Below are 24,274 nucleotides of genomic sequence, written 5' to 3'. Positions count from 1 at the left end.
TCAAGGCGCGCGTCGGGATCGCGACTGGCGCTGCTTCAGTATGACCGCTTCGGGCTAGCGGTCGCGCCCCATCACATGATATGATAGCATTCAACCATCTACCTACCATATATAGTACATAGTAGTTATTATTTTCTGCATTGAACTAACTAGTACTATAAGGGGGTATTTTATAACTATGTCCTTTGTTCTCTAAGTCATTACTACAGCTACTTGTCCAGAATGATATCAGATCTCAGCGGACATTCTGTACTGGTGTCAATGATGGCTATAGCTCTTTGAAAATCTGAAGTGCCTTTTACTCGATCTATCTGTTATGGCTATGTATGCAGCGTAACAATTTTGAGAGAGAGAAAGATATATATACAATATAAACGTGCAGTTGGCTGAAGTCTTAGGGAAGTTGAGCTTGGGCGGGGAGTTTGTGGCAACGGCTTGGCGGGAATCCGCGTGGGTCCTACAAGGGCATAGAGACAACTTCGTAATTAAGCACTCCTTGCGAGACACCGGGATCTTACTATTTTGTTGCACACCTGTTCCCGTCCTGGCCTATCCCTTAATTTCTCTTTGCTTCTCTTCCATATCCCTTGAATATTAATCAAATCTAGCTGTTAGGCTTCGGTGAAACTGTTGTGCGGAGCGCAATTTGTGTCACAACGCGGAAACAGATGCTCCGAGTTGACACCATGTTCGCAGCCCTCTAAGGCCTGGACAGGGAATTGAACACAGAAGCCCACCATGGAGGGTCTTTTCACTTTGCTCATGTTGAGCATTGTGATGGCGATTACGTGAGCAATATTGATATCTTCATTTCTTTATTGAGGAGAATTCTGTTAACAGAGCTGCCTGTCGCCATAGTTCCTTCGTCGTTGGCTCACTACCCCTGACCTTCGCGCTTTCTCCCTCTCAATTGCGATTGATCTCCTCCGTTGGTATGGGAGTCCTAGTCGGGACGTCTCTGATTGTTATCATACCAGAAGGAGTCGAAACACTCTACAGTGCAGGCACCTCCCACAAAGCGAAAAGTACAGTAACTCGATCGGTGGACGTCAATTGGCAGCACAGCGGTCCTGCTCCAGTACTCGCTTCTATAATCCCATCGAATGAAGTTCCAACAGTCTCTCATGGGGCTGTCTTTCCGAGGGCAGCGCAGCCGGAAAGCGCATGGATCCCTTTGACGGATAAGCTCCACGCAGTACAGCCGGACGAACAGGCAGCTAAGGAGAGACGAGGTGCCTACCCCAAGGATGAGCCTGAAGATGATAACCATGATAGCGAGAAGAGTGATGAGCACGAGGATGATAGCTCCGCGCACGCCTGGATAGGGATCGCACTGATTAGCGGGTTCATCCTCATGTACCTCATCGACAAGCTTCCGGAGCTGGCGTCATTCTCCTCGAAGCAGCAGAGAACCCCATACCATATTTCTCTGGATAACTTAGGCTCAGGGCTGCGTCGCAATTCTTCTCCTTCTCGGGAGGGTATGCAGGAATCCGGGACCAGCTCAAGAGCCAGCCACAGCTTTGCAACTACGACGGGCCTTGTAATCCATGCTGCCGCGGACGGGATCGCGCTGGGAGCATCCAGTTCCGACACGGGCTTAAGCTTCATTATTTTCCTTGCTATAATGGTCCACAAGGCCCCCGCCTCTTTCGGACTCACGTCTGTTCTACTCAAACAAGGGCTGTCGAGTCGTGCGGCTAGAGCTCATCTGCTCGTCTTCAGCTTGGCAGCTCCGGTGGGTGCGTTGGCAACTTTTCTTTTCGTGCAAACATTGGGCTCTGGACTGAGCGGCGACGAAGCTGGGACTCGTTGGCGGACGGGCATGCTTCTGTTGTTCTCCGCAGGCACTTTCCTGTAAGTATTGCATTTTTGCGCTTTGGATTTGTGTTGGATATTGACTGAGGGTTCCAGATATGTTGCCATGCATACTATGCAAGAAACTGGCGCGAATTCGGCGTCGACTGATATAAATATCAACGGGTACGGCGACGGAAGAGACAACCAACAACGAGCGTCTAAGTCGATGAGGGACTTGATCGCCTCGGTCATCGGAATGATCCTACCCCTGTTCTTACAGATCGGTCATGCTCATTGATGTGGAGGTGCTAGCCATTTTGTTTGGACGGATATAATACACCATTAAGTGGACTTCTATCCAGTTTGATCTCTTCGATATAAAAAGAGGGATGCCCGCGGTGGAATCCTCCCTCTGCTATGCTGCGCGCTGGTGTGTGAAAATGAGCGGGGAGATTGGCGTACATTCTGTAAATTCTTATTCTAGGATACTGGGTGTCATGTCGTTTCGATGTTATAGACTATCTACTTAATGTATGGCGTGAGTTCTTGTACCGGACGAGATACAGAATGTGTTTCCAGCCCAGTTTCCAACTGGTATTGCCTGTACATTATTTCCGGTGATATTCCTCTTCATGAAGCTCGAGGGAACGATCATTCTTGCCGGACCACCCCTCGCAGCCTACCACTGGTGCCACGGTTCGAAGCCTTGTACCGCGCATCTCACCCAAGGACTTGGGAGAACTGTATATAAGCTTTAGTTACGTCTGAAGGAGCCTCATCTCAACGCCAGATATGACTGGGAAACGGCATCATCGGACAACCTCCATCGCATCGCCATGCGTCGCGATGCTGAACCTCAGGAGTGATCATGGCCACGAAAGAGCCGGTGATCTGTCCAGTGAGCGTGCTGTCATCGTTCGAGGCGGCCTAGATCCTGCTCCCTCTATCCTGTTGGTCTGTGTCCGTTTCAAGGGTAAGGCGTGGAGCAAGAACAGTCGCCACGATCCCTACGAGGCCCCTCGCGTCTCGCCGGCCGCACGATTCTTCAGCAGTAACGCCTCTGCATTCTCCCTGTGTTGCAGGTGGAACCATCATGACAGGATCGTGTCCGAGTCCCTCGTGGCCATTTCTCCGTGCAATTTTATTGTTGCTGTCTTAGATCGCTCTCGGTCTCTGCGACGTGATTGTCGCATCCAACCGACGCTGTGCTTGGGGTGCTTGGCGCAGTTAGTGACCGCACCTGACCCCATCCCGACGTCGCATGGCCGAGTCGAACTTCAGTCTTCATCTTTATCTACGTCCGCTTTTTTTGGAGACAGAGAAGAATCATTCAGCAGTATCTTGACCACCCCTGACGAGTCCGTGGGCAGAGCTGACCAACGTGCCCCTTTACGACCCCGATTCACCCCGGCGGATGCTTGCAGTCCGCCTGTCTTGATCCCCTAGGTGACCTAAGCGCCTGAGCCGAGTACCTAGTTACTTACATTCCGAAACGGCCTTCGCCTCTTTGGAGCTCACTCTGGCATTCGCTTATGGGCTTGGTCCGCTGTTCTCGCTTCATATAAGCCTCTTAGGAGGTCTGGATACGTTATAAAGACTCTTTGTCCATGACTACAAGGTGCACGCCGCCGCGCTCCATGAGCGAGCGGCGAGCGTCTTTGTTGAACACTGGAGACGGCCACCCACGTCCTCGCAGTATACCGGAACCGCTTTCTTCCATCCAGTCTCGAGCGTCAGGTGGCAGGAACATGCTCTCCAGTTTCTCCCACTCGCACCCGAGGCCTCTGCCGACTCCCAATAAACCGATCTCTCCCTTACCCCCGAATCTCCTACCGTCAGCACCGACATCACCTCCGACACCCGCCCCTAGCCCAACACCACATCAGAGACCTCCCAGTTGGCAGCAGTCTGCCGAGGAAGAAGAAGATGCGTTTCTCTTGAACGCCAGAATACATTTCAGCTCGTTGGGGAGCGTACAGAGGCAGAAGTTCTTGGCAGGCATCCTGAATCTATGCGATAACCAGCAACTCAGCTTTGTCTCCAGCTTCGTAAGCCCACGCCTAAGGAAGGACCCTTTTCAGGCTTTCCCCAACGAGTTATGTCTAAGGGTAAGGAACTAGTCCATTTGAACCTGTCAGTTGGGGAGAAACGGAGCTGACCTGGCTCTCCTTTTAGGTTCTATCTTTCATAGACGACCCGAAGACGCTGGCGAGAGCATCGCAAGTATCGAGGCGATGGAACGAGCTTCTGAACGATGATATGACATGGAAGAACTTATGTGAGAAGCATGCGTACGCATACAGGAGAGGTTCAGAGGATGAGAGAGAATTCATCGATCCTTTCCACAACCAGCCTTCGTCAGCCGTGGTTGCCCCTACGTCCTTTGGCCGGTCGCAGAGGAGATCGAACATTAGTGGTCTGCGTGCTGCTGACAGTGTTCCCGATCTTTTTGGCAGCTCGGCTTCCGATAACCCCTGGTCGATCACACCGAGCCGGAAGCGACGAGCCAAGCCGTCCTCTTACAGGGCTCATTTTAAGCAAAAATATATGGTCGAGTCAGCCTGGAACAAGGGTGGGCGATGTACGCAAAGGCATATCACTCCCGATCAGGGGGTTGTCACCAGCTTACATCTGACACCTAAGTATATTGTGGTTGCGTTGGACAATGCAAAGATCCACGTTTATGATACGAATGGAGATAACCAAAAAACACTCCAGGGACATGTTATGGGTGTATGGGCCATGGTCCCGTGGGATGACATCCTCGTCAGCGGAGGGTGTGACCGTGAAGTGCGAGTTTGGAACATGGCCACTGGGTGAGTACTTTCGATGGAGCTCACAAGCCCCAAGGTTACTTACATGAACTGATCCGTCTTTCTTTCCCTCTAGTGCTGGTATCCACTTGCTGCGAGGTCATACATCTACTGTGCGCTGTCTAAAGATGTCTGATGCGAACACTGCTATCTCAGGATCCAGAGATACCACGCTGCGGATATGGGACCTCGCGACCGGGATGTGTAGGAATGTTCTGGTCGGACATCAAGCAAGTGTCAGATGTCTCGGTATCCATGGTGATCTTGTTGTTTCTGGTAGCTACGACACGACCGCACGCATATGGAGTATTTCGGAGGGCCGATGTTTGCGGACACTCTCTGGCCATTTTAGCCAGATCTATGCAATTGCCTTTGATGGCAAGAGGATCGCCACGGGCAGTCTCGACACGAGCGTTCGGATATGGGATCCTCATACCGGCCAGTGCCATGCGATTCTGCAAGGTCACACATCCCTTGTGGGTCAATTGCAGATGCGGGGAGATACGCTTGTTACCGGTGGCTCAGACGGATCAGTCCGAGTCTGGTCTCTAACAAGGATGGCACCTATCCACCGGTTAGCAGCCCATGACAATAGCGTTACCAGCCTGCAGTTTGATAGTACTCGAATTATGAGCGGCGGTAGCGATGGCCGCGTAAAGGTTTGGAGTCTCGAAACGGGCCAGCAACTGCGAGAGCTGTCGTCCCCTGCAGAGGCCGTCTGGAGGGTGGCTTTTGAAGATGAGAAAGCGGTAATTATGGCGAGCCGAGCCGGTCGCACTGTGATGGAGGTCAGTTCTCTTTCAGGATTTCTCGTCATTCTTTTGTGGACTAGTGTGCTGACGATGAACCGTTCTTAGGTTTGGTCTTTCGCCCCTCCACCTGAAGAGGTATACGGTGATTCAGTGGCCCTTGAGAGTGCATCGAGTACTCCCGGGTTAGGCCCGACCCGGCAGAAGCGTGGCAGCTCTTCAGACGTCAGTAGACACAGAGCCCCCTTCTCTGATCCTCCTCCGGCAATATCCTTGGCCAGTGACGACGACCAGCCAATGCCGGATGCTTCTTGAGGGCGCATAATAGGACAACTGGACTTCGTGGATACAGTCTACTACCGGTTCCGATTCAGTGTCTGTCTGCTGTGTCCCGAATATAAACAGGAGTCATAGATGGGAGTTAGCATGGCTTGTTGGAAAGCCTCTGGGATTCTATATACTCTGGGCATCTTTATACCGCCATACTTGCATATTTGAGCTGTTTGGATGAGCTACTATCCTGTCATTTTTTGTTGTTGATATCACGAGTTCTGGAGTTAGGCTGTGAATGTATTTGGCGACCGACCCTCTTGTCTCTTGAGACTCGCGTTTCAGGGGTCCGATGATACCCGCCATGTGAAAGCAAAGCATAAATTACCAGATCTTCTTGGACTTTCAAAAGCGAAATATGATCTAGTTGCATAGCGTGCCTTTCACGCTGACGTTATACGAAGAGTTCGTTTGGCATTATTCTAGCTCATTCCCTCAAGGAGAAACTGTTTTAATCACATCCAAAGCCGCGGCCGAGAGTTTCCTTTCTCAGTCGATGACTAAGCAGATGGCAGATGTCGCCGGGATAACTACATCATTTCTGTGCAGGTATATATCCTGAGCCAGGGATGACCTGACCCTTGGAGACGGTCCATAGTAAAGGCATCCATTGGTTCACCCAAACCCTACTTATGGTTCGGTGCTTTTGTGTCTTGTGGTACACTTTTCGGCATATCTGACCCAAGCAGTCTAGCCTCTTGGATTCAAATCATATGGGCAAACCTTCCCAGCGGCATGCATGGAATAACTTATGAATTGACGCAGCGAAACCCATCCAATCTCGAGGGGTATTGATCAGCTTCTTCCCATTCATTTGTAGTCATGGTATACGGGGGAAGACCAAGCACCGGCTGCCACTTATGTCGAAGGCGGAAAATCAAGGTATGTGGGAGGATTTAAGCAGCTTGTCCTTTGCATACGTACCGCAATGGCGTAGCTTGGCACAGTTGGTCCTCTTGAGTCTTCCCGAAGAGTCATTCCTGTGAGACTGATTGTCGGTTATAGTGTGATGAGGCCAGGCCAACGTGCCGCAACTGCGCCGTGCATGGAGCCCAGTGTCCTGGTTACCGGGAAGCGTTTGTTATCCGTAATGAAACCAATAAAGCCAGACAGTCGGTGATTAAACGAAGAAATCCGACACGCCCGACTCAAAGGTCTCGAGGCGAAGATGTGCCTACAATCGGGACCGTCCCCACGCATCTGGCAGATTCGACATGGGAAGAGCGGGCACTTTGTCATTTCTTTGATCAATACACCGTCATATCCGATCCTGGACAGCACTTCCATCATCTCGGGTTCCTTCCAGGACTTTATGCCCTATCTAAACAGAATGCGGACATCGATCGCGCTTGTTCATCTCTCCGTTGGGCTGTGGAGGCTACGGCACTCAGCTCTTTGGCAAACAGAATGAAAATACCGCCCCTTGTGGTTAAAGCGAGACAAGTCCATGGCAGTGCATTGCGGTCTGTCAATGCGGCTCTTCGTTCGCCGAGCACTGCTGTGAGGGATGAGACTCTTGCTGCGGTGGTGCTACTTTCTCTTTTCGAAGACATCAATGGCGAGCGATCACATCTGGCCAGTTCACATGGTGTTGGACTCCATCTACTCATGAAGCTCCGTGGCGAAGGCCAGCTGAGAGCTGGGCGCGGTCGTTCTCTGTTGAGCTATGCATTCAGGCAAGTAGTATGTACAGTGTGCCTCATATAGCCGTCACTCCTGACAACATATGGCTGACTCAAACCTAGCAAACTGACATGCTGAACATGAGCGGGCTACCAGGGTTCGACCTAACCTGGCTGCTAGAGGTCCTCGATCGTTCGGATGGGTTGCAGGGTCTCATGCGTATGACCACGAGAGTCAGTTTATTCGCTCAGGATATCCGCCGGGCATTGACGACGAAAGAGGGGATTTCAGATATTCTCACCGAAACAAACTTACGATCGTGGACCGAGACCGGTGTTCAGCTCGATCTGGAGCTGAGCCGGTGGCACGAGGCTGCTCCAGAAACGTGGCTACCGCGTCTCGTTCAATCAAAGTCGGGGGGATTTCTTCTTACGTATCAGGACATATCCATCGCGAGCTTTTGGAACCTTTATCGTTGTATACGCATCATCCTCCAAGGCACCCTCCTTGACATTACGACCAGTAAAGTGTCACGAAGGGTCTGTGACCAACGTATCCTCACCGATCTTGAAAGCCTCATTGAGATTCCTCCAGTGCGCATCATTGAGCAGATGATCTCTGATACATGCAGGAGCATACTGTTTTGTCTGGGGGACGTCGATAGCCTTGGCAACCCCGTCACGATATCGACCCAGGAGCCCGAGTCTCGCCATCCCCGGCTCCGCGCTGCAGAGGCGTATGAACTGCTGTGGCCATTATGGTTCATCATTTGCTGCGTCGAGGCGACTCCAGAGCAAATCAATCAGGCCAGGACAGCTTTGAGCCGGCTGGGGTCTATGTTCGGCATCAAGCTGGCATCTGCAATGGCCGCTGCGGGAGCCCAAGCTTATCAGGTTCCTTTCTTGCGATAAAACTAATATTCTGTTTTTTGTTCTTGTTTTTGTGTTTTTGTTTGGGGACCTATTTTTTCGGGAAGACTTTCAAGATATGATCCCTGTGCATCCATCGTAGCGCAGATTCAGTGAAGGAAGTCATGTAACAATAAACATGTATGTACACTATGGAAACATCTATAAATCAAAAGCGCAGCTAGACGAGATCCTGACCAACGGAACTCAATCGAGTATCTAATATGATGAGATATACAAGGTTCTCGCTACGTACAGAGTGATTACAGTAGTATCTTGCATCGAGCCTCTCGAGTGTCTCAAATACACTGCTATCTTATCCGAACAGCGCCAGTGGGTCCTGGCTGATTAGATAGCGTCGCCGATCGATCGAGAATGGAGACAAGATATAACCGACGAGATGAGCTTGTCCATGGCCGAAATGAGGCCAGATCAGTCAGACGAAGCATGTATAGTATATACATATATGCCTTGGTCATCCGCAGAGAGTGCTTCTACTCTATCGTGTGTTATTGATCAGTTCATCAGTTCAATAAATAATAAATAATTGCTTGCATTCCAATGCAAACGGAACCCGTGCCAGCCGGGTGTATACGTCATCGGCGGTCGCAAGCGGAACAATCCGGTTAACTCTAGACTACAGGATAGGATGCAATATTATTATTATTACATCCTGATCGAACTGGACATTAAGAGCTTGGTCTAATAATAATAATTAATACGATAAGAGAGAGAGAAGCAAGGGTAACTAGGTAACTGAGCCACTGTACTAAACTGCTCTGGGCATATTATTCCACGCGCCCTCGGCCAGGTTTCGCTATCTACTGAAGTTAATTAAGTTACCTTAGGTAGTTAGGTACTTAGTCCCTCTGACGTCGAAGGGTGGCTTGCTTGCTCCCCTTTCCGGGCTGTTATTAATTTATTTAACTAGAGGAGCTACCGGCTTTCCGGAATAGAGTATCACAGTGCATTATAATCGCTTTCTGTCATTGCTGCTCGTGAGACTTTTTTCTTTCTTTGTCTTTCTGTTTCTCTCTGTCTGCTCCCCTTCCCCTCTCTGTCTCTCTCGCGCGCGCGATCTCCTTATCGCCGTTATCGTATGACGCCTCTTCCGATACTGCGAGGCTAGCAATTGACGCCATATTGCAGAAATTGCGGATCGTTGCAAGCTAGAAGTGTATACGCAGAAGAGAGCGATTCTGGAAATACTGGAAACTATCTACGAAACAATATATTTATAGAACACTGGCCACGAAAGGAAAAAGCCGGACGACATGGCTACAGCATTGGACCGCAAGCCTCCCCTCGGGAAGATCGAGCCGTACTCGAGCAAGTATTTCCTCAGCTGTGCGTTGGGAGGAATTATTGGTATGTTGTGAGGGATTATTATTATTATCGATGATGCGAACAATTGGCTAATGGTTCCGTGTTTGTTTTTTATCGGTATTGAATAGCTTGTGGTAAGTTACGATAATAAAGTCGCTATTTGTTTCAAATTTGAGAGAGCGCCCTGCTGACCACGCAGGCCCGACTCATACCGCCGTCACGCCTCTTGATCTGGTCAAATGCCGTCGTCAAGTCGACCCTAACATCTACAAGTCCAATTTGAGCGCATGGCGCAAGATCTTCGCGGGAGATGGCCTCCGAGGCGTTTTCTTTGGATGGAGCCCAACTTTCGTCGGCTACTCCTTCCAGGGTGCTGGCAAGTATGGCTTCTACGAGGTTTTCAAGTACTGGTACGGCGACAAGCTGTTCCCCAACTCGAACCGCACTCTGGTCTACCTGGGCGCCAGTGCCTCGGCCGAGTTTCTGGCGGATTTGGCGCTTTGTCCCTGGGAGGCGATCAAGGTCCGTATGCAGACGACACTGCCACCGTATGCGCATAGTCTGCGCGAGGGATGGAGCAAGATCGTGGCCAAGGAGGGCGTCTCCGGTCTGTACAAGGGGCTGTACCCGCTCTGGGGTCGCCAGATCCCCTACACGATGACCAAGTTCGCCAGTTTCGAAGAGACCGTCAAGCAGATCTACAAGTTTCTGGGTAAGCCGAAGGAGAGCTACAGCACGGTGCAGCAGACCGGTGTCAGCTTCCTGGGCGGTTACATTGCTGGTATCCTGTGCGCCATTGTCAGTCATCCTGCCGATGTGATGGTCAGCAAGCTGAACGCGGACCGCCAACGTAAGTCCTCTCTCATGAATCAATTTATGTATGCGAAATGGAGAGAGAGAAAAAGAGTTGCTAACGATCATCTCTCAGCTGGCGAATCCGCCGGTACCGCCGTGTCGAGGATCTACAGCAAGATCGGCTTTGCTGGGCTGTGGAACGGTCTGCCCGTCCGTATTGTTATGCTGGGAACTCTGACCGGCTTCCAGTGGTTGATGTAAGTCCAATCTACTCCGTTAGGACTGCGGATAGTAGTGCTAATTCCTTGCAGTTATGACTCCTTCAAGGTGTTCCTGGGGCTTCCTACTACCGGAGGTCACTAGAGACAAGATCGATGTCATTGGAACCCACGAGATCATTCATGATGAGGAGGAATTTTTGATAGCATGCATTATGTTCTGGTCTTTTTAGCTCCTGTTTGGTAGACAATCTTGCTCATAGTTACCATTCCTGTTCCTTGGTTGTCTTCAGCGGCCCAATGGTGCTTGTCTTTTTTGCGGTGCATGGAGACCAAGAGTCATTGATTAGAATAACTATCGAGAATTATTTGATGAAAAAAGATTCAGATGAAAAGTAAGAGATTTACATGGTAAAAGAGAAAGAGGAAACAAACGTCGATAATGATATTTGACTCGTAGAGAACAGACTCACCGCCCTGGCTCCAGGCCGCAACCACCCGGCAGAACGGGTTCGCAAGCTGGAGATCTCGCGTCGAGGCTTCACTGCTCACCTGGTAAGCTCTCGGCTTCTTCGCAGGGGGGCCGCAATTTTCCACCCACCTTCACTGCAAACCTCGTCTCTACAACTTCAGTCCTCGATCAGTCCACGGGCAGAACAGACCATCGCATCTACTACTTGACCTAAATCTCGCCCTTTGTTCCACCTGCATGTGCAACTCGATCTGTCCTCCGGAGAGCGTTGTCCTTCCGCAGACTCGAGGATTCGAAGCGCAATAACACTTCACTATACCCAATCTTTCCATATCAGGGCAACTCGATCTTCCCCTCCCGTTTTCCTATCTTCTCGACTATCACACATCTACCTCGACTCACCCCCTCAACCTTCAACCTGGCCGCCATGGAATCCAGCACGACCGGCGTTCCGCCGCCGAACCCTCCCAGCGTCGAAGCTGCGTACAAGCGCAAATGCATCGCGCTCAAGAAGCGCCTGAACGAGATCGAAGCCGAAAATGAACTGATGCGCATCCGCAACCAGCGCGGTCTGAAGTACGTCCAGAAAATGCGCCTCGAGTCCTGCATCCTGCTTGAGCGCCTGGCCAAGGTCACCGGCATGCAAGACGAAGCCCACGCAGGAGTCAGCCCGGAGCTCCGCGCTCGCGCGGCCGCATTGATGTCGAACGCAGCAGCTCTGAATGGCGCAGTGTCGAATATCGCCGGAGGAGGTGAGAACGGAACGGCCAGTGGGTATATAGAAGATGAGACGGAAGGAAGTTCAGACGAACAGCCCCCGACGGTGAGCATTTCTCTCAAGTTTTTTTTTTATTTCCTTATCGTCTCTGTGTTGATCTCGTGTCTATATAAAAATAAAAGCCTTTACCAAGCTACGTTTCTAACGCCTGAGACTAGCCTCAAGAACGGCCGCTGCGAATCAAACGCTCGCGAAAGTCCAATGCCACCGGCCTCGATGCCGAAGGCGATGAGCCTACAACACACAATAATAACAACATCAATACAGAATTGGCATCCGGCGCCGCTTCAGGAACGGCCGATTCTTCCCTTCCTGCTCTCGCGCCCGCCCCTTCTCAGGAGGAACTGACGTCTTCATTCCGCGTACGCACTGGCAGTAACGGTTCTGCTATCCAAGCTGCTGCCCATAATGATAATAACACGAGTAATGGAACGGAGACGACCCCTGCACCAGCAGATTCTGCGAACACAGCACCACCACCCCATCCTGGGTCTTCGGTAGCTATGGACGTGGATACGAAGGAAGAACCGAATGAAGGCTAGATGAAAAAAATTTGCCTTGTATTTCTTACCGTTTTCTGTTTGCCTTTCTTTTTTGTTTTATCTCTTTATCCTGGCGCGGGAGGTGGTAAATCAAGAATAATTTCTATTTTTTTGTATTTTTCTTTTTCCCTCGAGAATTTTTTCTCTATCGGCATTTTTTCTTTCTTCCTACTATTATAGCAATGGAAATGGAGCTATATCACATTGTTTGTCTTGTTGAGAAAAGACTTGAAAGCTAGTGAAAGGAAAGGGGAGCAAATATAAAACGAAAAAAGTTATACATCTATTTCTTTGAAATATTCGGAATTAATTGTCTCTTGATAAGAGTATATCTGGAGTCTAGTGTAGATTGGTTGAGTAACTATCTAGTGGGTAGACGGAACTAGAACTATGAGGGAGACCGGGGGTTTAGACATAAACGTATCAACGAGCATGACTTTTTGTCATGTTACTTTTTTTTCTTTTTCTCTATTTACTCTTTTGCATGAGGTATCAATCGAATATAAGATATTAGGGAGAATAATGCATGCGTAGGTCGATTAGTCGTAAGTTGTATAGGATGTGGTTCGTTTTTTTCAAGTTTTATATATTTCCGAGGAAGGCCTTTTACAATACTGAGTATGATCATGAAACATTGAAAATAACGGAGATGATAGATTATATTAACATTTTCTTTTGGTTCCCATCTACTCCGCTTTTACTTCCTGTTCAAATTTTCTGACGGGCGGTATGATGCACATGGCGCATGGTTGGTTGGAGGGTGTAAACTTGAAAGTAGGTTCGACTCGTCATCTCATTGGCAGAACAATAATGCAAATTGGTCTTTTCGGCCTGCGAGAGTGCTAGATGCGAAGATGACAACTATGATAATCTTGGTGCTGATGTCGAATGACAATAACGAGAATGCGCAGGATGCAATATTCAACGAATGTACAGGGATCGAAGTCTTGATACAGGTTGACGGACCCGAACGCCTGGCGCCGGAGGGTGATGAATTCAGAGACAAATGCAGTGCAGCGTGGAGAGAAGAACAATGAGAGGATAACACGGGGAGATGACATGACATAGTGATAATGATGGTCATAATGATGTGCACAGGTTGAAGGCCTAATTTACTTAGTCGACCCCAGCATACAGATCCACAACAATGTTGATCGCTGCGACAAGGATTTCTGCAGCAATCAAGACGATAACTAAACACTGAGTCAGTAAAAGGGCCCTAGTATTTTCCATGGTAAAGAATAGCAAAAAGACCTACCTATCCACTCGAGATACTCTCCATGTCGGTGGCTCAGCTGATCTTTCAGCACCGCTAGTAGATCCGCAATGACGTCCAACCGTTCCGTCAACAGACTCACTCTCTGGTCCATTTCTAGGTAACTCCGGACCGCTTGATACACTGGCTCTAGCTGTGGTTCTGCCCACATGAGCTCAGGGCTGTCGAGTACGGAGCCTTGCAGATGGATATTGATGCGCAGGATGAACAGCTCTCCAATCTGCATATTGATCTGTCGCCGGGTCAAGTTGACGCTACCTGTCTCAGCGATCTGAGCAGGCAATGGCGCGGTGGTTGAAATTGTTTCTGATACCAAGTCCTCGAAAAGCGACGTCTTCACAGACTGAGATAGGGCATGAGAGATAGCCAACTTGATCATGTAATTGCGCGGTTCACGTAACGAGATGAAGTCATTGTATATCCGCGCTTGGTAATCGCGGGCATAGTAGAAGTTGAAATTCTCGACTTGCGTATCTTCCGGGCTCAAGATCGAATTGGCAAATTTTGACACGTCTGTTAAAAACCGCGATTCCTGGGCCGGTGTCATACCCCAGATCACAACCGTACCGTAATCGAAGAGAAAGACTTCTGGAGTGTGGATCGTGGTGTCTAGATCCGATGCCGTCTCCCGCGATATGGCTTCTTCAGAGCGACTCCCATTGACCGCCTGTTCTGCAGCCTCCTCGCGGAGATCAATCAGATCTTCTCGTCTGCTCCTGGTATTACCCTCAACCTCAACCGCACTGTCCGAATATCTCCGCTCATTCTGCCGCACAACCTCTCCCTGTGGATCTCCTTGCGACTGCGTTTGACTCTGCTTCTTCTCGTAGTCATAGTCATAGGGCGAATAAACGCATTCGTCGAAAAGCTTGGGGTTGGACCCTCTTGCCTTTGCTCTGGACTTGAGAAACCTGATGACACCCTCCAAACGGTAGGCACTCGCTGTACAATATGCCGTCACACGGGGCAATCTTTCCCTATCTGCCTTGCCTAGTCGCGCAGCGTGGCTTCTGGCAGCTGGTTCTTTGATTCGAGTGATTTGCGTATAGACGTCTCGCGGTATGTCTTCGTCGATTTGATCTTCACCTTCCCTGACCGGGTCCGGGAGCAACTTTAGCTTCTGAGCATTTTTGGTCGTTCTCTGAGGGCCGATCTTGGATGCTGGCGCTGTAGGAGTCAGAGTATTGTAGGGAGCTCCATGGCTATTTCGACGACGAAGCTTGCTGTTCAACGTTGACAGCATCGGCTGACTGGAAGGAACATTGCGAACCGGGGGAGAGCCAGTCTGCAGAGGCCTCACAGTAGGATCCGCAGGCGATGATGCTCCTCCATATGTGCTGATTGTGGTGAGAGGATTGAATGTTACCGTCCTGGCAGGGCGGTCGGCACGCGGTGACGTATTTGAGCTGCTGGATCGCTGATACTGAGGGAGCAAAGGAGAGGATTCGGTGGCCGCCATGGCGGATGTCACATCGAGATACTCAACTGAAAAGATGTATGATAACGGGCCAATCGCCCCTCAATTGAGGCTGAGGAAAGAATATACAGCTGGGCGAAGCGAAGAGAAGCATGCCAGATCGCGCTGATCGCTCGGAGCTCTGATCCTTCGCACGTGCGCCGGTCCCGCTACGCTGGTTTTCCCTTTCCGGGCCCATGAACTAATCATGACTGGGAACTGGGAACATGCGAAGTCTCTTTCTAGAAGCTTACGGTGGTACAAAAATTCAATTATAGGCTCTCGCTTTAAATGGCCGCAATGCAGCAGACTCCGTTTTCTGGACATCTTCTCAAGACAGATCCAGTACAATTTCACCGATGAAAAATGATAACTCTACCTGTCAAAGTGAAACACACCGCTAATTCCCCAAACGCCTTGGATAGACCGAAGAAAATGACGCACTCGCGGATTAGATAACATAACGTCGCATCTGGTATCTCAAAAATGTATCGATGGTGTTAGTGTGAACCAGAATCCGAGTCTTCAAGAGCGCCATGGAGCCATAAATCCAGGCGCATCAAGGATTCTCCAGTAGTACGGCAGCAGCCGGTACCATTGTGTACACTATGTCACCGCGTTCTGTTCTTCCAACGCCCCTTCTGCTTTGGCCTTTGCTGAGTGTCGTCTTAGCCTTGGAGGACCAGCATGGAAGATTGATGATAAGGAGCTTCTCTCTTTTTTTTTTGTCACTGCTTCAGCGGCTGCGTACAAAGCCAGACGTTCCCCCAGTTGTTCGCCTCAGACCATTGATCTGGGCGACACTGGCACGCTTGCCTGTCAACCAGCCCTCTCTTACGTTCCGACCAGCCTTCGACACCTTCGGTGGTAGAACAGCCGTGGATTTCCTTCCATCCAACACTCTCACAGTCGTACCACCGCGCTTAATATCCTTGGGTGCTTTCTCAACCTTATCAAGGAACCGTAATTTGTTTGGCTTCTTGTGCTCGGGCACTGCATCCTCTGGAGGTGGTGTGGGAGGTCGGACATCAGGAGCAGCATTGAGGATCTCGTCTGGAAGGAGTGCTGGGAGGGCTGGTCGTCGGCTGTCCTGGATGACAGATCCTTGGAGAGTAGCTGTACTTTCAGAGACATCATCCTGATAATCTGCCTTTCGGGAACCATTGACAATATCCTTCTTTTTGCTTGCTGTCTTGGCTTGGGTTTTATGTAGCTCGTCCAGTTGTCTCCTCTTCTCCTTCTTCAGTAGCTCGGCCCTAGGTGTGCAGTTAGTTTACCGACTTAAAATTTCGTGCGAGTGATAGAGGGCCGGTTCCTACTTTTGTCTTGCTCGTTCCTGCTTTTGAGCTTGTTCCTTCATTCGCAAAAGCTGTGCAGAGTTGTCAAAGGCCTCCGGTGCCTCATCATCGTCGCTATCTTCTGAGGATTGAGCACCATTCTGCTGCGTCTCCGGTACTTCCTCCACCAACTCATCAACAGCAGGAGCAGGCTCCTCGCTTCCAAAACGGAAATGCTTCGGCTTCTCTACTGCGGCCACCGTATCTTCAGACGCGGACTTCTCTTTGTCACCATTGACCTGTTCAACGTCCGAGACTCTCTTTCTTCGCTTGCTGGATTCACCATTCGTCTTCGCAGAGCTAGCAGAATCTGCCTTGCGCTTCGCATTTCCCACCTTAGATCCATTAACTTCCGGGGAAGCCTCCTTCTCCACGGGCGCAGTGCGCGTACTCCTCGTAGTCACCACCATCGTAGCTGTCTTTGAAGTTGTGTTGTTGGAACGTTCTTGTAAGATAGCGGCGGGGTCAGAGGTGTAGTCTGCGTCTTGGGGAATTTCCTCTTCGGAATCCTTCTTTGCAAACAGACCCTTGGCCGCTGTGACGAACTGCGAGAACATAAGGAGCAAAACTGAAAGCAAAGAAAGTCCCCACCAGCCCCAAAACTTGGCCAAGGCGTGAATAATATGGAGAAATGTTGTTGCGGCCTATAATAATGATTCTGCGGAGCGGAGACCGCCAATTCGTAGGATTTCCGCCTGGTTTTTTTTTTTTTCTCGACCGCCCGCCCGGGAGTACGTTTCGCCGATGGGCGGAAACCCTAATTGGATGAGTATGGTAATTTATCACTCATCTAGGTAAATGTTTTCTGTTCTGAGGGCAATCTGGATAATTATATAGTTGCATTGTCTTTCGATTTGATCTATATGCAGATTTAGTATGAGATGGTGTTTTACATGGAGTTGAGCCCCGCAAAATAGACAGTTAAACACTGTCAATTAACCAACCAGATATGAGATCGATTTAGTCACAAAAAAAAACTATCTTCAAAAGTGGTTCTTAGTTGATCGTGAGGTAACAGATAACGTAAAGAACTGTAAGATGTATGATTCATGGTATCACGACAATCACCCAACTCCACAAAACACCGACCAGCGAGACACGAATCCAGTACGTATCTCAGCCATAAACTCCGTAGTATGCTCCATCCAAATGTATAGCGACACGGGATAACCAAATAAAAGAAACCGAAGGTAGATGAGAGGACGAATTAAGATCGTCTCATTGTGCAGCCACCATTTGCCTCCTCTCGACGAGTTCTTCCTCAGCACCCAGGAAGTCATCTTCGCCCGTATCACTCGCGTCATCCCAGAACTTCCCATTCTCTTCTCCATCATCCCCGCTCACTGCCCACATGTTCTCCCTCAGACGCTTATTCCGTTCTCTATCCTCTTCGATCCGCTGTTCGATTTGGCGCTTATCGACACGGAGTGTGCCGTTGGTCTTGGACCCTCGAGGCGTCCCTCTTGATTTGCTTCCCGGTTCTGCCCCTTCGACTGGTTCGAGGTCAAGGTGTGCGGGATGCGTTTCCCGCTCCTTGAGGCTGCCGTCGATTTCTGTCACAGTCTCTGCGGAAAGGACAGATTTGCTCTGTAGACCCTGGAGTACCCGACGGACATGCTTCACATTCGCCGCACCTGATCCATCCGCTGGTACAACGGCATCCACTACACGGAGAATATCCCTCTGTATCATCCGGACGTAGTCGAGGTGGTTTTCCTTTGTGGCCATGTCGCAAAGCTGCTCGATGAAATACATGATGTTTGCTCGGTTGTTCATGTTATTCTGTCATCTTGTCAGTAAAGAAGATTACATAGAATATGATATTTCCGTACCCTTTCAAGCTGTTCCAGGATGCATGAATGGAGATCTTCGTCCATGTCACGGTACTTGAGCGCATAATGGGCAGCCTTCTGGGACGAAGTGACTGATGCGCTAAGATGCTGCAGCTGCGTCGTAAAACGCATTCGGACCTCGAATGGATCAGCCATTTTGATGATGGGATATCGATGAGGCAATGAGTAGAGGAGACGGAAGACTGAAATGAATCGTAGTTATCGTCTGCGAAGGCGAACAATGCCGTCGAGACCATTGGCTCGCCCATAAGGCGGTGAGAGCTTTTTGCTGGCAGAAAAGGTGGGATTAAGACTTACCGCTATCGGAGCGACAGCGCTATCGGCTATATACAAGGAGGGACTCAAAAAGTAGATGAGAGCCGTCCTTCGCTTGTCCATAGCACGTTTCACTCAGTTCTGTCATTTGAGATTGCAAGTTCGATAGCCCATTGTAAATTTCCTGGGCACCATGTCGACCTCCACAACTAGCAATGGCTCCGGAAACTCGGAGATGACTCTGACCTTTCTGGGATGCGGTAGGTAACGCACTATCTTTAGAATGCCGAGGTCGACGTTACTGAAACTTGCTGTCTAGGTAATCTCGGTATCGCAATTTTAGGCGGTGTTCTGGCAGCAGTTACTGAAGCCAAAAAGAACCCCAACCAAGCCCAGTCGTCCTCCGAGGACTTGCCGTCTCAGACACCTACGAAGTTTATCGCCTGTGTTCGGCGATCCGCGAAGCGTGTACAAGATGCGGTCAGCGCATACCCTGACTTCCCAGTGAAGATCCTGCAGAATGACAACGTCACCGGTGTGAAGGAGGGAGATGTCATTATCCTGGGCTGCAAGCCGTACATGGTCAAGGACATCCTGGACGTCCCAGGCATGCGGGAAGCCCTCAAGGGCAAGCTGCTTATCAGTATCCTGGCTGGTGTTCCCGAGAAGCAGATCGAGGATGTGCTCTACCCAGATGACTCGATTCCGGCAGAGAATAGATGCAGAGTTGTTCGCGCTATGCCTAACACTGCTGCCTTTGTCCGGGAATCGATGACCGTCATTGGAATTCAGAACCCGCCTCTCCCAGACGATCTGAATAAACTGGTGACTTGGATCTTCACACGGATTGGTCGCGTGGTGCAGCTACCACCGTCTAACATGGATGCATGCACTGCGTTGGCAGGATCGTCGCCGGCTTTATTGGCACTGGCTCTTGAAGGCATCGCTGACGGCGCTGTGGCAATGGGCATCCCTCGTGCAGAGGCCCAGCTTATGGCCGCTCAGGTCATGAAGGGAACTGCTGGTTTGGTCTTGAACGGAGAACACCCAGCTATTCTCAAGGAGAAGGTCTCTTCCCCAGGTGGATGCACTATCGGTGGACTGCTCGTCCTGGAGGAGAACGCTGTAAGAGGCAGCTATGCTCGCTCAATCCGAGAAGCAACTGTTGTTGCTAGCCAGCTCGGACAAGGTGTTAAGAATGTTAATGGCACTCGATTCTAGAGCGACGGGTACCATATAAAGGTCATAGATCTCATTGCTATGATTTCATAAAAACCCCTCACTTTTAGGGACGAATAATGTTCGTTACTTACCGAGAAGTCATCACGAGATTTTATATTTGACTGTCGGCTACGTTACCGATGGATAGAGAATACCCCAAATCATAGCAAAAACACTTTAGTATTTTGTGGTATCACAGAAGATCTAGACAGCATGTCTTATGCTGACGTAGAATGTCATTTCATCACAAAGGAGCTCATAAGCCAAACATGATCGCTAAAAAGAAAAATATACCAGAAATTGCGCCAACGATCTGCAAACACGAGATCTACAGAAACTGACGTCTCTCTAAGGCGCTGACAACACTGTTGCCATCGTCGCTGGCTGCTAACAGGCCCTCCTCTTCTCCCGCCTCGGCTTCTCTGAAGTCACCATCTCCTAGTCCTTTTTCTTGACGAGTCTCAACCCCGTTGAGGACAAACCAAACGTCCTTCTTGGTCAGCAAGCCTTGGAGAATCCCCCGGTCCACGAATAGGACATAACGCAAGCCGAGTCTCTGGAACATATTGAGGACGATTAGGAAACTAGTATGGCTGTTTAGCGTCATTGGGGTTTGATCCATCCATGGCCTAAGGTCAAGAGTTTCCAGCGGATCGGCAAACGGTTGGTGGACAAAGAAGCACTGGGTTTCCGGGGGTAGATTTCGATTGGAAGATAATGTGGATGAGTTCAAGGCATATGACAGCTCGGTCCGCGAAATATAGCCGAGCAAGATAGGGTTCGACGCATCGGATACTACGGGGTATCCGCGATATGGAGTCGTGGCAAGCAGGTTCCGAAGGGATTCGATAGTATGTCCAAGGGCGGTTATGGCTGTGATATCATCGACACTTGTCATGATCTTACGAACGGGAACATCTGGGGTAGGTCTGTCATCCTTATGATCGAGGAACGGATATTCGTTCAGTTGGATCCATGCTTCATATATGCCCCGTTTGCCGAACGTGTCGCCGCACCACTTGGATAGCATGACAGCCACCATAATTGGGATTACGTATGTTAACGCACCCGTCAATTCAAACATGATCACAACTATCGACGCCGTCATTCTGGTCGCACCACCGAGGGCTGACGCTGCGCCAATGATAGCATATATCCCTGGCGTGACACACTGGACATCGGGCTCGCAGCTGCTGAATAAGAAGAATTTCGGATACGCAGTCTGCCACATTTTGACGGCTATTCCCAGAGCACGTCCATATAGCGCGCCGATAGCGAGAGAGGGGAGAATTATACCAGCAGGAATCTCCAAGCCGAAGGTTATGGACGCGAGGAAAAATCCTAAGACCGCAGCAATGAGGAGTAGACAAATAAATTTGACGGAGGAGCTGGTATCCGTCCTGCACAAACCAAAGAGGTCGTTTGAGACTGTTGTGCACTCGGCAAACAGAGAGAAAACAAGTTCGGAGCTCTGTGCCCTCATGAATATATCGGGAAAGTTGATGATGGCAGTGACAAGGGCGACTAATGCCACCTCGAGTATTGGACGTGACAGCCCTCGCGACTTTCGCCATCGGGCAATTTTCATATTAAGCTTGATTAAGAGCCCCCCATATAAGCCACCCAAAATTCCAAGGGCAATGAATGGGATAATTTCGAAACTGTGCCATCCTCTGGTATAAGTAACTTGATATAGCACAATCTTTCCAGTGCGGAATGGGTTCAGTGCCTGCAAAGTGACCGCTGCAATCATAGCGCAGACAAAGCTCTGCCACATGGTCTTGTCTGGGAAGTAATATGATAATTGCTGGAAGAGGTTATTATATGTCGGAAGAAATCAAACGGTAAGCTTTTTGAGTTGATCCATACCTCCAAGCTAAAGAGCACGCCTCCGATAGGGGCTCCAAATGCGACGGAAATCCCAGCAGCGGCCGCTGCTGATAATACTTCGCGTTTCCTTGCTGCATATATAGTTCAGTTTATGCGGCAGTCATGAGTTTACCGGGCTTGTAACGTACCTTCGTTCCTGTTGAGGCTCTCAAAGGGCTTCATTATCAGGTTTGCACAGCAGCAAGCAACGTGGACGAGGGGACCTTCCTTCCCTAGCCACAAACCGGATGCTACAGAAAGGCACTGTGTCGAAACCGAGTTAGGGATGTACAGAGTTCTCCAAATTATATGGCCATTCTTACCAGCCCCAAAGATTTTATGAGCAGAGTCCAACCTCCCATGAAGCCCTGAATGACGAATCCGCCGAGAACAGTTTTGATCTCGGGTATTCCACTATGCTTCGCGTATGTGGCATATGTCCTGACCAAGATACTTGCGCACGAGGCGAAAAGAACCTTACGTCCAAGTTAGTGAAAGCTAGCAAGGACGACACAAGACGGCTCTTACGGAATAGAGGACATAGAAAATGTACTCGACGACATATCCACCTCCCACAGATTTTATTTTGAAGGCATCCCTCCAAGGTGTCCAATCCTGACACTCGGACAAATCTGCACAGGAAAGGACGCTTAGCTCTCAACCGATATATGAACATCGTGGGTAGATCGCCTACCTTCATGACCCCAGCAACAGAAGCTTTTGTTAAGATAGAACTTTCCACCACCTGAACCCGCTTTGCAGTAGCCTGTTTTTAGGTCCCCTAACCAATCACTGACAATGTCAATTGCTGCTGCGATGATACCAACCGCTATTCCTGTCGCGACCAACACCAGCCATATATGGCTCTCATCCAACAACCGCAGTAGATGTCCCAGGAACCCTTGTCCCCTGGAATAAAGAAGTCTTTTCCTCTGTCTTTCCTTCGTATACTCGAAGATCCAGTCGATCGCCGTGAGATCATCGTATCCTACTCTTCGCCCTGGTCCTTCAACGTACCAATCCAGCGGTCCACCATCTTTGGTCCCATCTACGCCCCCGGGTCCGGGTTCTTGATTTCGTGTCGGAAATGTATTTGATCTTTCCGCATCTGGCTGCTGCTGCGATCCTGAGCGAGCGTTTCTCAAGAAAGAACCAGGCGTGCTGTCTGAGGAGAAGAGATTGGACAGACTGAAACGCGAAGGGCGCTTGTGTCGTGGCTTGAAAGTAATTCTATGAGAACAGTCAGTAATAGGCGATTGATAGAGACAAGCGTGAACTGACGGCTGCTGTGGCTCCTCCGCCAATGGGTCAGTCGCAAAGAGATCGTTGTCCCTCTGGTGATTTGAAACAGGATCAGCGCCGGAATCTTCATTGTCGCTTTGCAGAGGGTCATCGGGCGATAGGCGTCCAGTGGCCGGAGGGCCCTGACTATCGGAGCCGGAATTCACTGGCATGGCTTGTCATATGGTGTCGGATCGCCAACCATCTCCATGGAGCTTGATGTCGATAGCATAACTAGAACGGATCGGCGAGTGAGCCGATACGGAGATGTGGCTCGTGCTCCCCGATTAGATGCGGGCGGTGAGGGCACCGACGCCACATATCGCGGCAGAAAAACAGACCTACCAAAAAAAAGTTTCCGCGGACAAAAAGAGCTCTTACAAGAGTTCTGCTCAAAATTCAACAGAAAAAAAGAGATCCCTCGGTGGCAGGCCCCAAAATGGATGGTCGACCTGCCTATGAGGCGACTCTTTCAGAGTCTGAAGTTTTTCAGCGGCTTCCGAATGAGCTGGCGCAGCTTATTCGGACTGTGTCAGGCTCCCAATTTCTAGACGCGCTTGCGCTGGGCGCTCTAGAACCGTCATGTACGGAGGGAATTTTTGCATTGTACGAGCCGATTTTTGTCGACTTAGCAGCACGATGGCTTGGTGCAGATTCCCAGTCCCACTACACACGCATTCTATCGGCATTTTCACGGATATTACCATTTGCGCCTTATTTGAGAACCCTTGCAAGTCAGTACATATCATCCCAAGATGGACTTTTACCGGCTTTGGCCGTGGCAAAGGGAAGCAGTCTAGATGATCTAGACGCTGCTACATTGCGTACGTTGCTTCTTGCGATATTTCGACTCTTGTCATTCGACCCAGAGGCTTTTTCAACTGGAGTGTCGCCGTTGCAACTGCAGTCGTTATTCCAACATGGTAACCGATGCGTACGGTATTTGGCGGTGCGCTGCTTCTGCATTTACATGCGTGCTGCCGACATGGCAACAGAGAGGATGATTAGCGCCCATGTTGGTGATGAGCCCATCGAAGAAACGTGGGAGGACGTCGTGGTTGACTACCGCTTTTTGAGCTTGTGGGAAGAGCGACGATGGCAGACACTGGAGAAGCGCCTTCACGAGGTGCGGCTGAATCGATCAGAGCCGGATTCTCTGTCCCAAGTAGAGTCTTTGCGGGGGAGCTTCAAGAGTCGTACCGCAGATATCTGTGGTATCCTCGTCCCCAGACTGCAGGAAGCATCGTCCGGACAGTCGCCTCTAGTGCACGTTCCTACAGCAGTGGATAATCTTCGAAGAATCGCCCGATCATTGCTTCTTCCGCGCCCTTTGCTTCTGACGGGCCTGTCTAACTCTGGAAAGACTTCCTTG

The 24,274-nt window shown here is 50.0% G+C and overlaps 11 protein-coding genes across 11 annotated transcripts; 7 read left to right on the top strand and 4 right to left on the bottom strand.

The window, feature by feature from the left end:
- Positions 1-336: 336 nt before the first annotated feature.
- Positions 337-2,103, top strand: C8Q69DRAFT_161035 (zinc-regulated zinc transporter protein). The gene is made up of 3 exons (XM_028625665.1): positions 337-788; positions 859-1,857; positions 1,915-2,103. Exons 1-3 carry the CDS (start codon positions 739-741, stop codon positions 2,096-2,098), a joined length of 1,233 nt encoding a protein of 410 aa, XP_028487790.1. The 5' UTR covers positions 337-738; the 3' UTR covers positions 2,099-2,103.
- Positions 2,104-2,592: 489 nt separating this feature from the next.
- Positions 2,593-3,246, top strand: C8Q69DRAFT_504791 (hypothetical protein; the record flags this gene model as incomplete). The annotated part of the gene is made up of 1 exon (XM_028632632.1): positions 2,593-3,246. One exon carries the CDS (start codon positions 2,593-2,595, stop codon positions 3,244-3,246), a length of 654 nt encoding a protein of 217 aa, XP_028487789.1.
- A 191-nt stretch (positions 3,247-3,437) lies between these two features.
- Positions 3,438-5,677, top strand: C8Q69DRAFT_485311 (F-box and WD repeat-containing protein; the record flags this gene model as incomplete). Its single annotated transcript, XM_028631821.1, has 4 exons — positions 3,438-3,908; positions 3,976-4,616; positions 4,690-5,401; positions 5,471-5,677. 4 exons carry the CDS (start codon positions 3,438-3,440, stop codon positions 5,675-5,677), a joined length of 2,031 nt encoding a protein of 676 aa, XP_028487788.1.
- A 560-nt stretch (positions 5,678-6,237) lies between these two features.
- On the top strand, positions 6,238-8,425 carry C8Q69DRAFT_161059 (Zn(II)2Cys6 transcription factor). Its single transcript, XM_028625666.1, has 4 exons — positions 6,238-6,327; positions 6,382-6,574; positions 6,698-7,375; positions 7,438-8,425. Exons 2-4 carry the CDS (start codon positions 6,515-6,517, stop codon positions 8,224-8,226), a joined length of 1,527 nt encoding a protein of 508 aa, XP_028487787.1. The 5' UTR covers positions 6,238-6,327; positions 6,382-6,514; the 3' UTR covers positions 8,227-8,425.
- Positions 8,426-9,497: 1,072 nt separating this feature from the next.
- Positions 9,498-10,707, top strand: C8Q69DRAFT_485310 (putative mitochondrial phosphate transporter Pic2; the record flags this gene model as incomplete). The annotated part of the gene is made up of 4 exons (XM_028631820.1): positions 9,498-9,591; positions 9,749-10,399; positions 10,478-10,601; positions 10,656-10,707. 4 exons carry the CDS (start codon positions 9,498-9,500, stop codon positions 10,705-10,707), a joined length of 921 nt encoding a protein of 306 aa, XP_028487786.1.
- Positions 10,708-11,073: 366 nt separating this feature from the next.
- C8Q69DRAFT_457893 (hypothetical protein) lies at positions 11,074-12,658 on the top strand. The gene is made up of 2 exons (XM_028629945.1): positions 11,074-11,857; positions 11,971-12,658. Exons 1-2 carry the CDS (start codon positions 11,462-11,464, stop codon positions 12,352-12,354), a joined length of 780 nt encoding a protein of 259 aa, XP_028487785.1. The 5' UTR covers positions 11,074-11,461; the 3' UTR covers positions 12,355-12,658.
- A 772-nt stretch (positions 12,659-13,430) lies between these two features.
- C8Q69DRAFT_160983 (YagE family protein) lies at positions 13,431-15,210 on the bottom strand. Its single transcript, XM_028625664.1, has 2 exons — positions 13,613-15,210; positions 13,431-13,547 (listed from the first exon to the last, which is right to left on the bottom strand). Exons 1-2 carry the CDS (start codon positions 15,087-15,089, stop codon positions 13,471-13,473), a joined length of 1,554 nt encoding a protein of 517 aa, XP_028487784.1. The 5' UTR covers positions 15,090-15,210; the 3' UTR covers positions 13,431-13,470.
- Positions 15,211-15,347: 137 nt separating this feature from the next.
- On the bottom strand, positions 15,348-17,098 carry C8Q69DRAFT_496408 (putative immediate-early protein). Its single transcript, XM_028632258.1, has 2 exons — positions 16,406-17,098; positions 15,348-16,342 (listed from the first exon to the last, which is right to left on the bottom strand). Exons 1-2 carry the CDS (start codon positions 16,978-16,980, stop codon positions 15,823-15,825), a joined length of 1,095 nt encoding a protein of 364 aa, XP_028487783.1. The 5' UTR covers positions 16,981-17,098; the 3' UTR covers positions 15,348-15,822.
- Positions 17,099-17,244: 146 nt separating this feature from the next.
- On the bottom strand, positions 17,245-18,464 carry C8Q69DRAFT_414054 (CTD kinase subunit gamma CTK3-domain-containing protein). Its single transcript, XM_028628330.1, has 2 exons — positions 18,256-18,464; positions 17,245-18,205 (listed from the first exon to the last, which is right to left on the bottom strand). Exons 1-2 carry the CDS (start codon positions 18,409-18,411, stop codon positions 17,642-17,644), a joined length of 720 nt encoding a protein of 239 aa, XP_028487782.1. The 5' UTR covers positions 18,412-18,464; the 3' UTR covers positions 17,245-17,641.
- A 93-nt stretch (positions 18,465-18,557) lies between these two features.
- On the top strand, positions 18,558-19,920 carry C8Q69DRAFT_414052 (pyrroline-5-carboxylate reductase). Its single transcript, XM_028628329.1, has 2 exons — positions 18,558-18,791; positions 18,851-19,920. Exons 1-2 carry the CDS (start codon positions 18,725-18,727, stop codon positions 19,750-19,752), a joined length of 969 nt encoding a protein of 322 aa, XP_028487781.1. The 5' UTR covers positions 18,558-18,724; the 3' UTR covers positions 19,753-19,920.
- A 5-nt stretch (positions 19,921-19,925) lies between these two features.
- Positions 19,926-23,143, bottom strand: C8Q69DRAFT_457885 (putative voltage-gated chloride channel). The gene is made up of 7 exons (XM_028629944.1): positions 22,903-23,143; positions 22,316-22,851; positions 22,150-22,253; positions 21,945-22,097; positions 21,771-21,885; positions 21,622-21,713; positions 19,926-21,559 (listed from the first exon to the last, which is right to left on the bottom strand). Exons 1-7 carry the CDS (start codon positions 23,073-23,075, stop codon positions 20,081-20,083), a joined length of 2,652 nt encoding a protein of 883 aa, XP_028487780.1. The 5' UTR covers positions 23,076-23,143; the 3' UTR covers positions 19,926-20,080.
- Between the last annotated feature and the right edge of the window lie 1,131 nt (positions 23,144-24,274).

This window comes from Paecilomyces variotii, assembly GCF_004022145.1.
Source record: "Paecilomyces variotii strain CBS 101075 chromosome Unknown C8Q69scaffold_2, whole genome shotgun sequence".
NCBI lineage: Eukaryota > Fungi > Ascomycota > Eurotiomycetes > Eurotiales > Thermoascaceae > Paecilomyces > Paecilomyces variotii.
This window is presented reverse-complemented; position numbering and strand designations above follow the sequence as displayed.

Bases quoted from the DNA above. Each gene is read 5' to 3' on its own strand.
- C8Q69DRAFT_414054 (XM_028628330.1), bottom strand. From the start codon at position 18,411: ATGGCTGATCCATTCGAGGTCCGAATGCGTTTTACGACGCAGCTGCAG. The intron at 18,206-18,255 runs GTACGGAAATAT...ACAAGATGACAG, and splicing joins TCCTGGAACAGCTTGAAAGG to AATAACATGAACAACCGAGC.
- C8Q69DRAFT_457893 (XM_028629945.1), top strand. From the start codon at position 11,462: ATGGAATCCAGCACGACCGGCGTTCCGCCGCCGAACCCTCCCAGCGTC. The intron at 11,858-11,970 runs GTGAGCATTTCT...GCCTGAGACTAG, and splicing joins CAGACGAACAGCCCCCGACG to CCTCAAGAACGGCCGCTGCG.
- C8Q69DRAFT_161059 (XM_028625666.1), top strand. From the start codon at position 6,515: ATGGTATACGGGGGAAGACCAAGCACCGGCTGCCACTTATGTCGAAGG. The intron at 6,575-6,697 runs GTATGTGGGAGG...TGTCGGTTATAG, and splicing joins GTCGAAGGCGGAAAATCAAG to TGTGATGAGGCCAGGCCAAC. The intron at 7,376-7,437 runs GTATGTACAGTG...ACTCAAACCTAG, and splicing joins GCTATGCATTCAGGCAAGTA to CAAACTGACATGCTGAACAT.
- C8Q69DRAFT_496408 (XM_028632258.1), bottom strand. From the start codon at position 16,980: ATGTTCTCGCAGTTCGTCACAGCGGCCAAGGGTCTGTTTGCAAAGAAG. The intron at 16,343-16,405 runs GTAGGAACCGGC...CTGCACACCTAG, and splicing joins CAGGAACGAGCAAGACAAAA to GGCCGAGCTACTGAAGAAGG.
- C8Q69DRAFT_161035 (XM_028625665.1), top strand. From the start codon at position 739: ATGGAGGGTCTTTTCACTTTGCTCATGTTGAGCATTGTGATGGCGATT. The intron at 789-858 runs GTGAGCAATATT...CTGTCGCCATAG, and splicing joins AGCATTGTGATGGCGATTAC to TTCCTTCGTCGTTGGCTCAC. The intron at 1,858-1,914 runs GTAAGTATTGCA...TGAGGGTTCCAG, and splicing joins TTCTCCGCAGGCACTTTCCT to ATATGTTGCCATGCATACTA.
- C8Q69DRAFT_414052 (XM_028628329.1), top strand. From the start codon at position 18,725: ATGTCGACCTCCACAACTAGCAATGGCTCCGGAAACTCGGAGATGACT. The intron at 18,792-18,850 runs GTAGGTAACGCA...CTTGCTGTCTAG, and splicing joins TCTGACCTTTCTGGGATGCG to GTAATCTCGGTATCGCAATT.
- C8Q69DRAFT_457885 (XM_028629944.1), bottom strand. From the start codon at position 23,075: ATGCCAGTGAATTCCGGCTCCGATAGTCAGGGCCCTCCGGCCACTGGA. The intron at 21,714-21,770 runs GTACGTTACAAG...CTATATATGCAG, and splicing joins GAGCCTCAACAGGAACGAAG to CAAGGAAACGCGAAGTATTA. The intron at 21,560-21,621 runs GTATGGATCAAC...AACCTCTTCCAG, and splicing joins GCGTGCTCTTTAGCTTGGAG to CAATTATCATATTACTTCCC.
- C8Q69DRAFT_160983 (XM_028625664.1), bottom strand. From the start codon at position 15,089: ATGGCGGCCACCGAATCCTCTCCTTTGCTCCCTCAGTATCAGCGATCC. The intron at 13,548-13,612 runs GTAGGTCTTTTT...CTCAGTGTTTAG, and splicing joins AGAGTATCTCGAGTGGATAG to TTATCGTCTTGATTGCTGCA.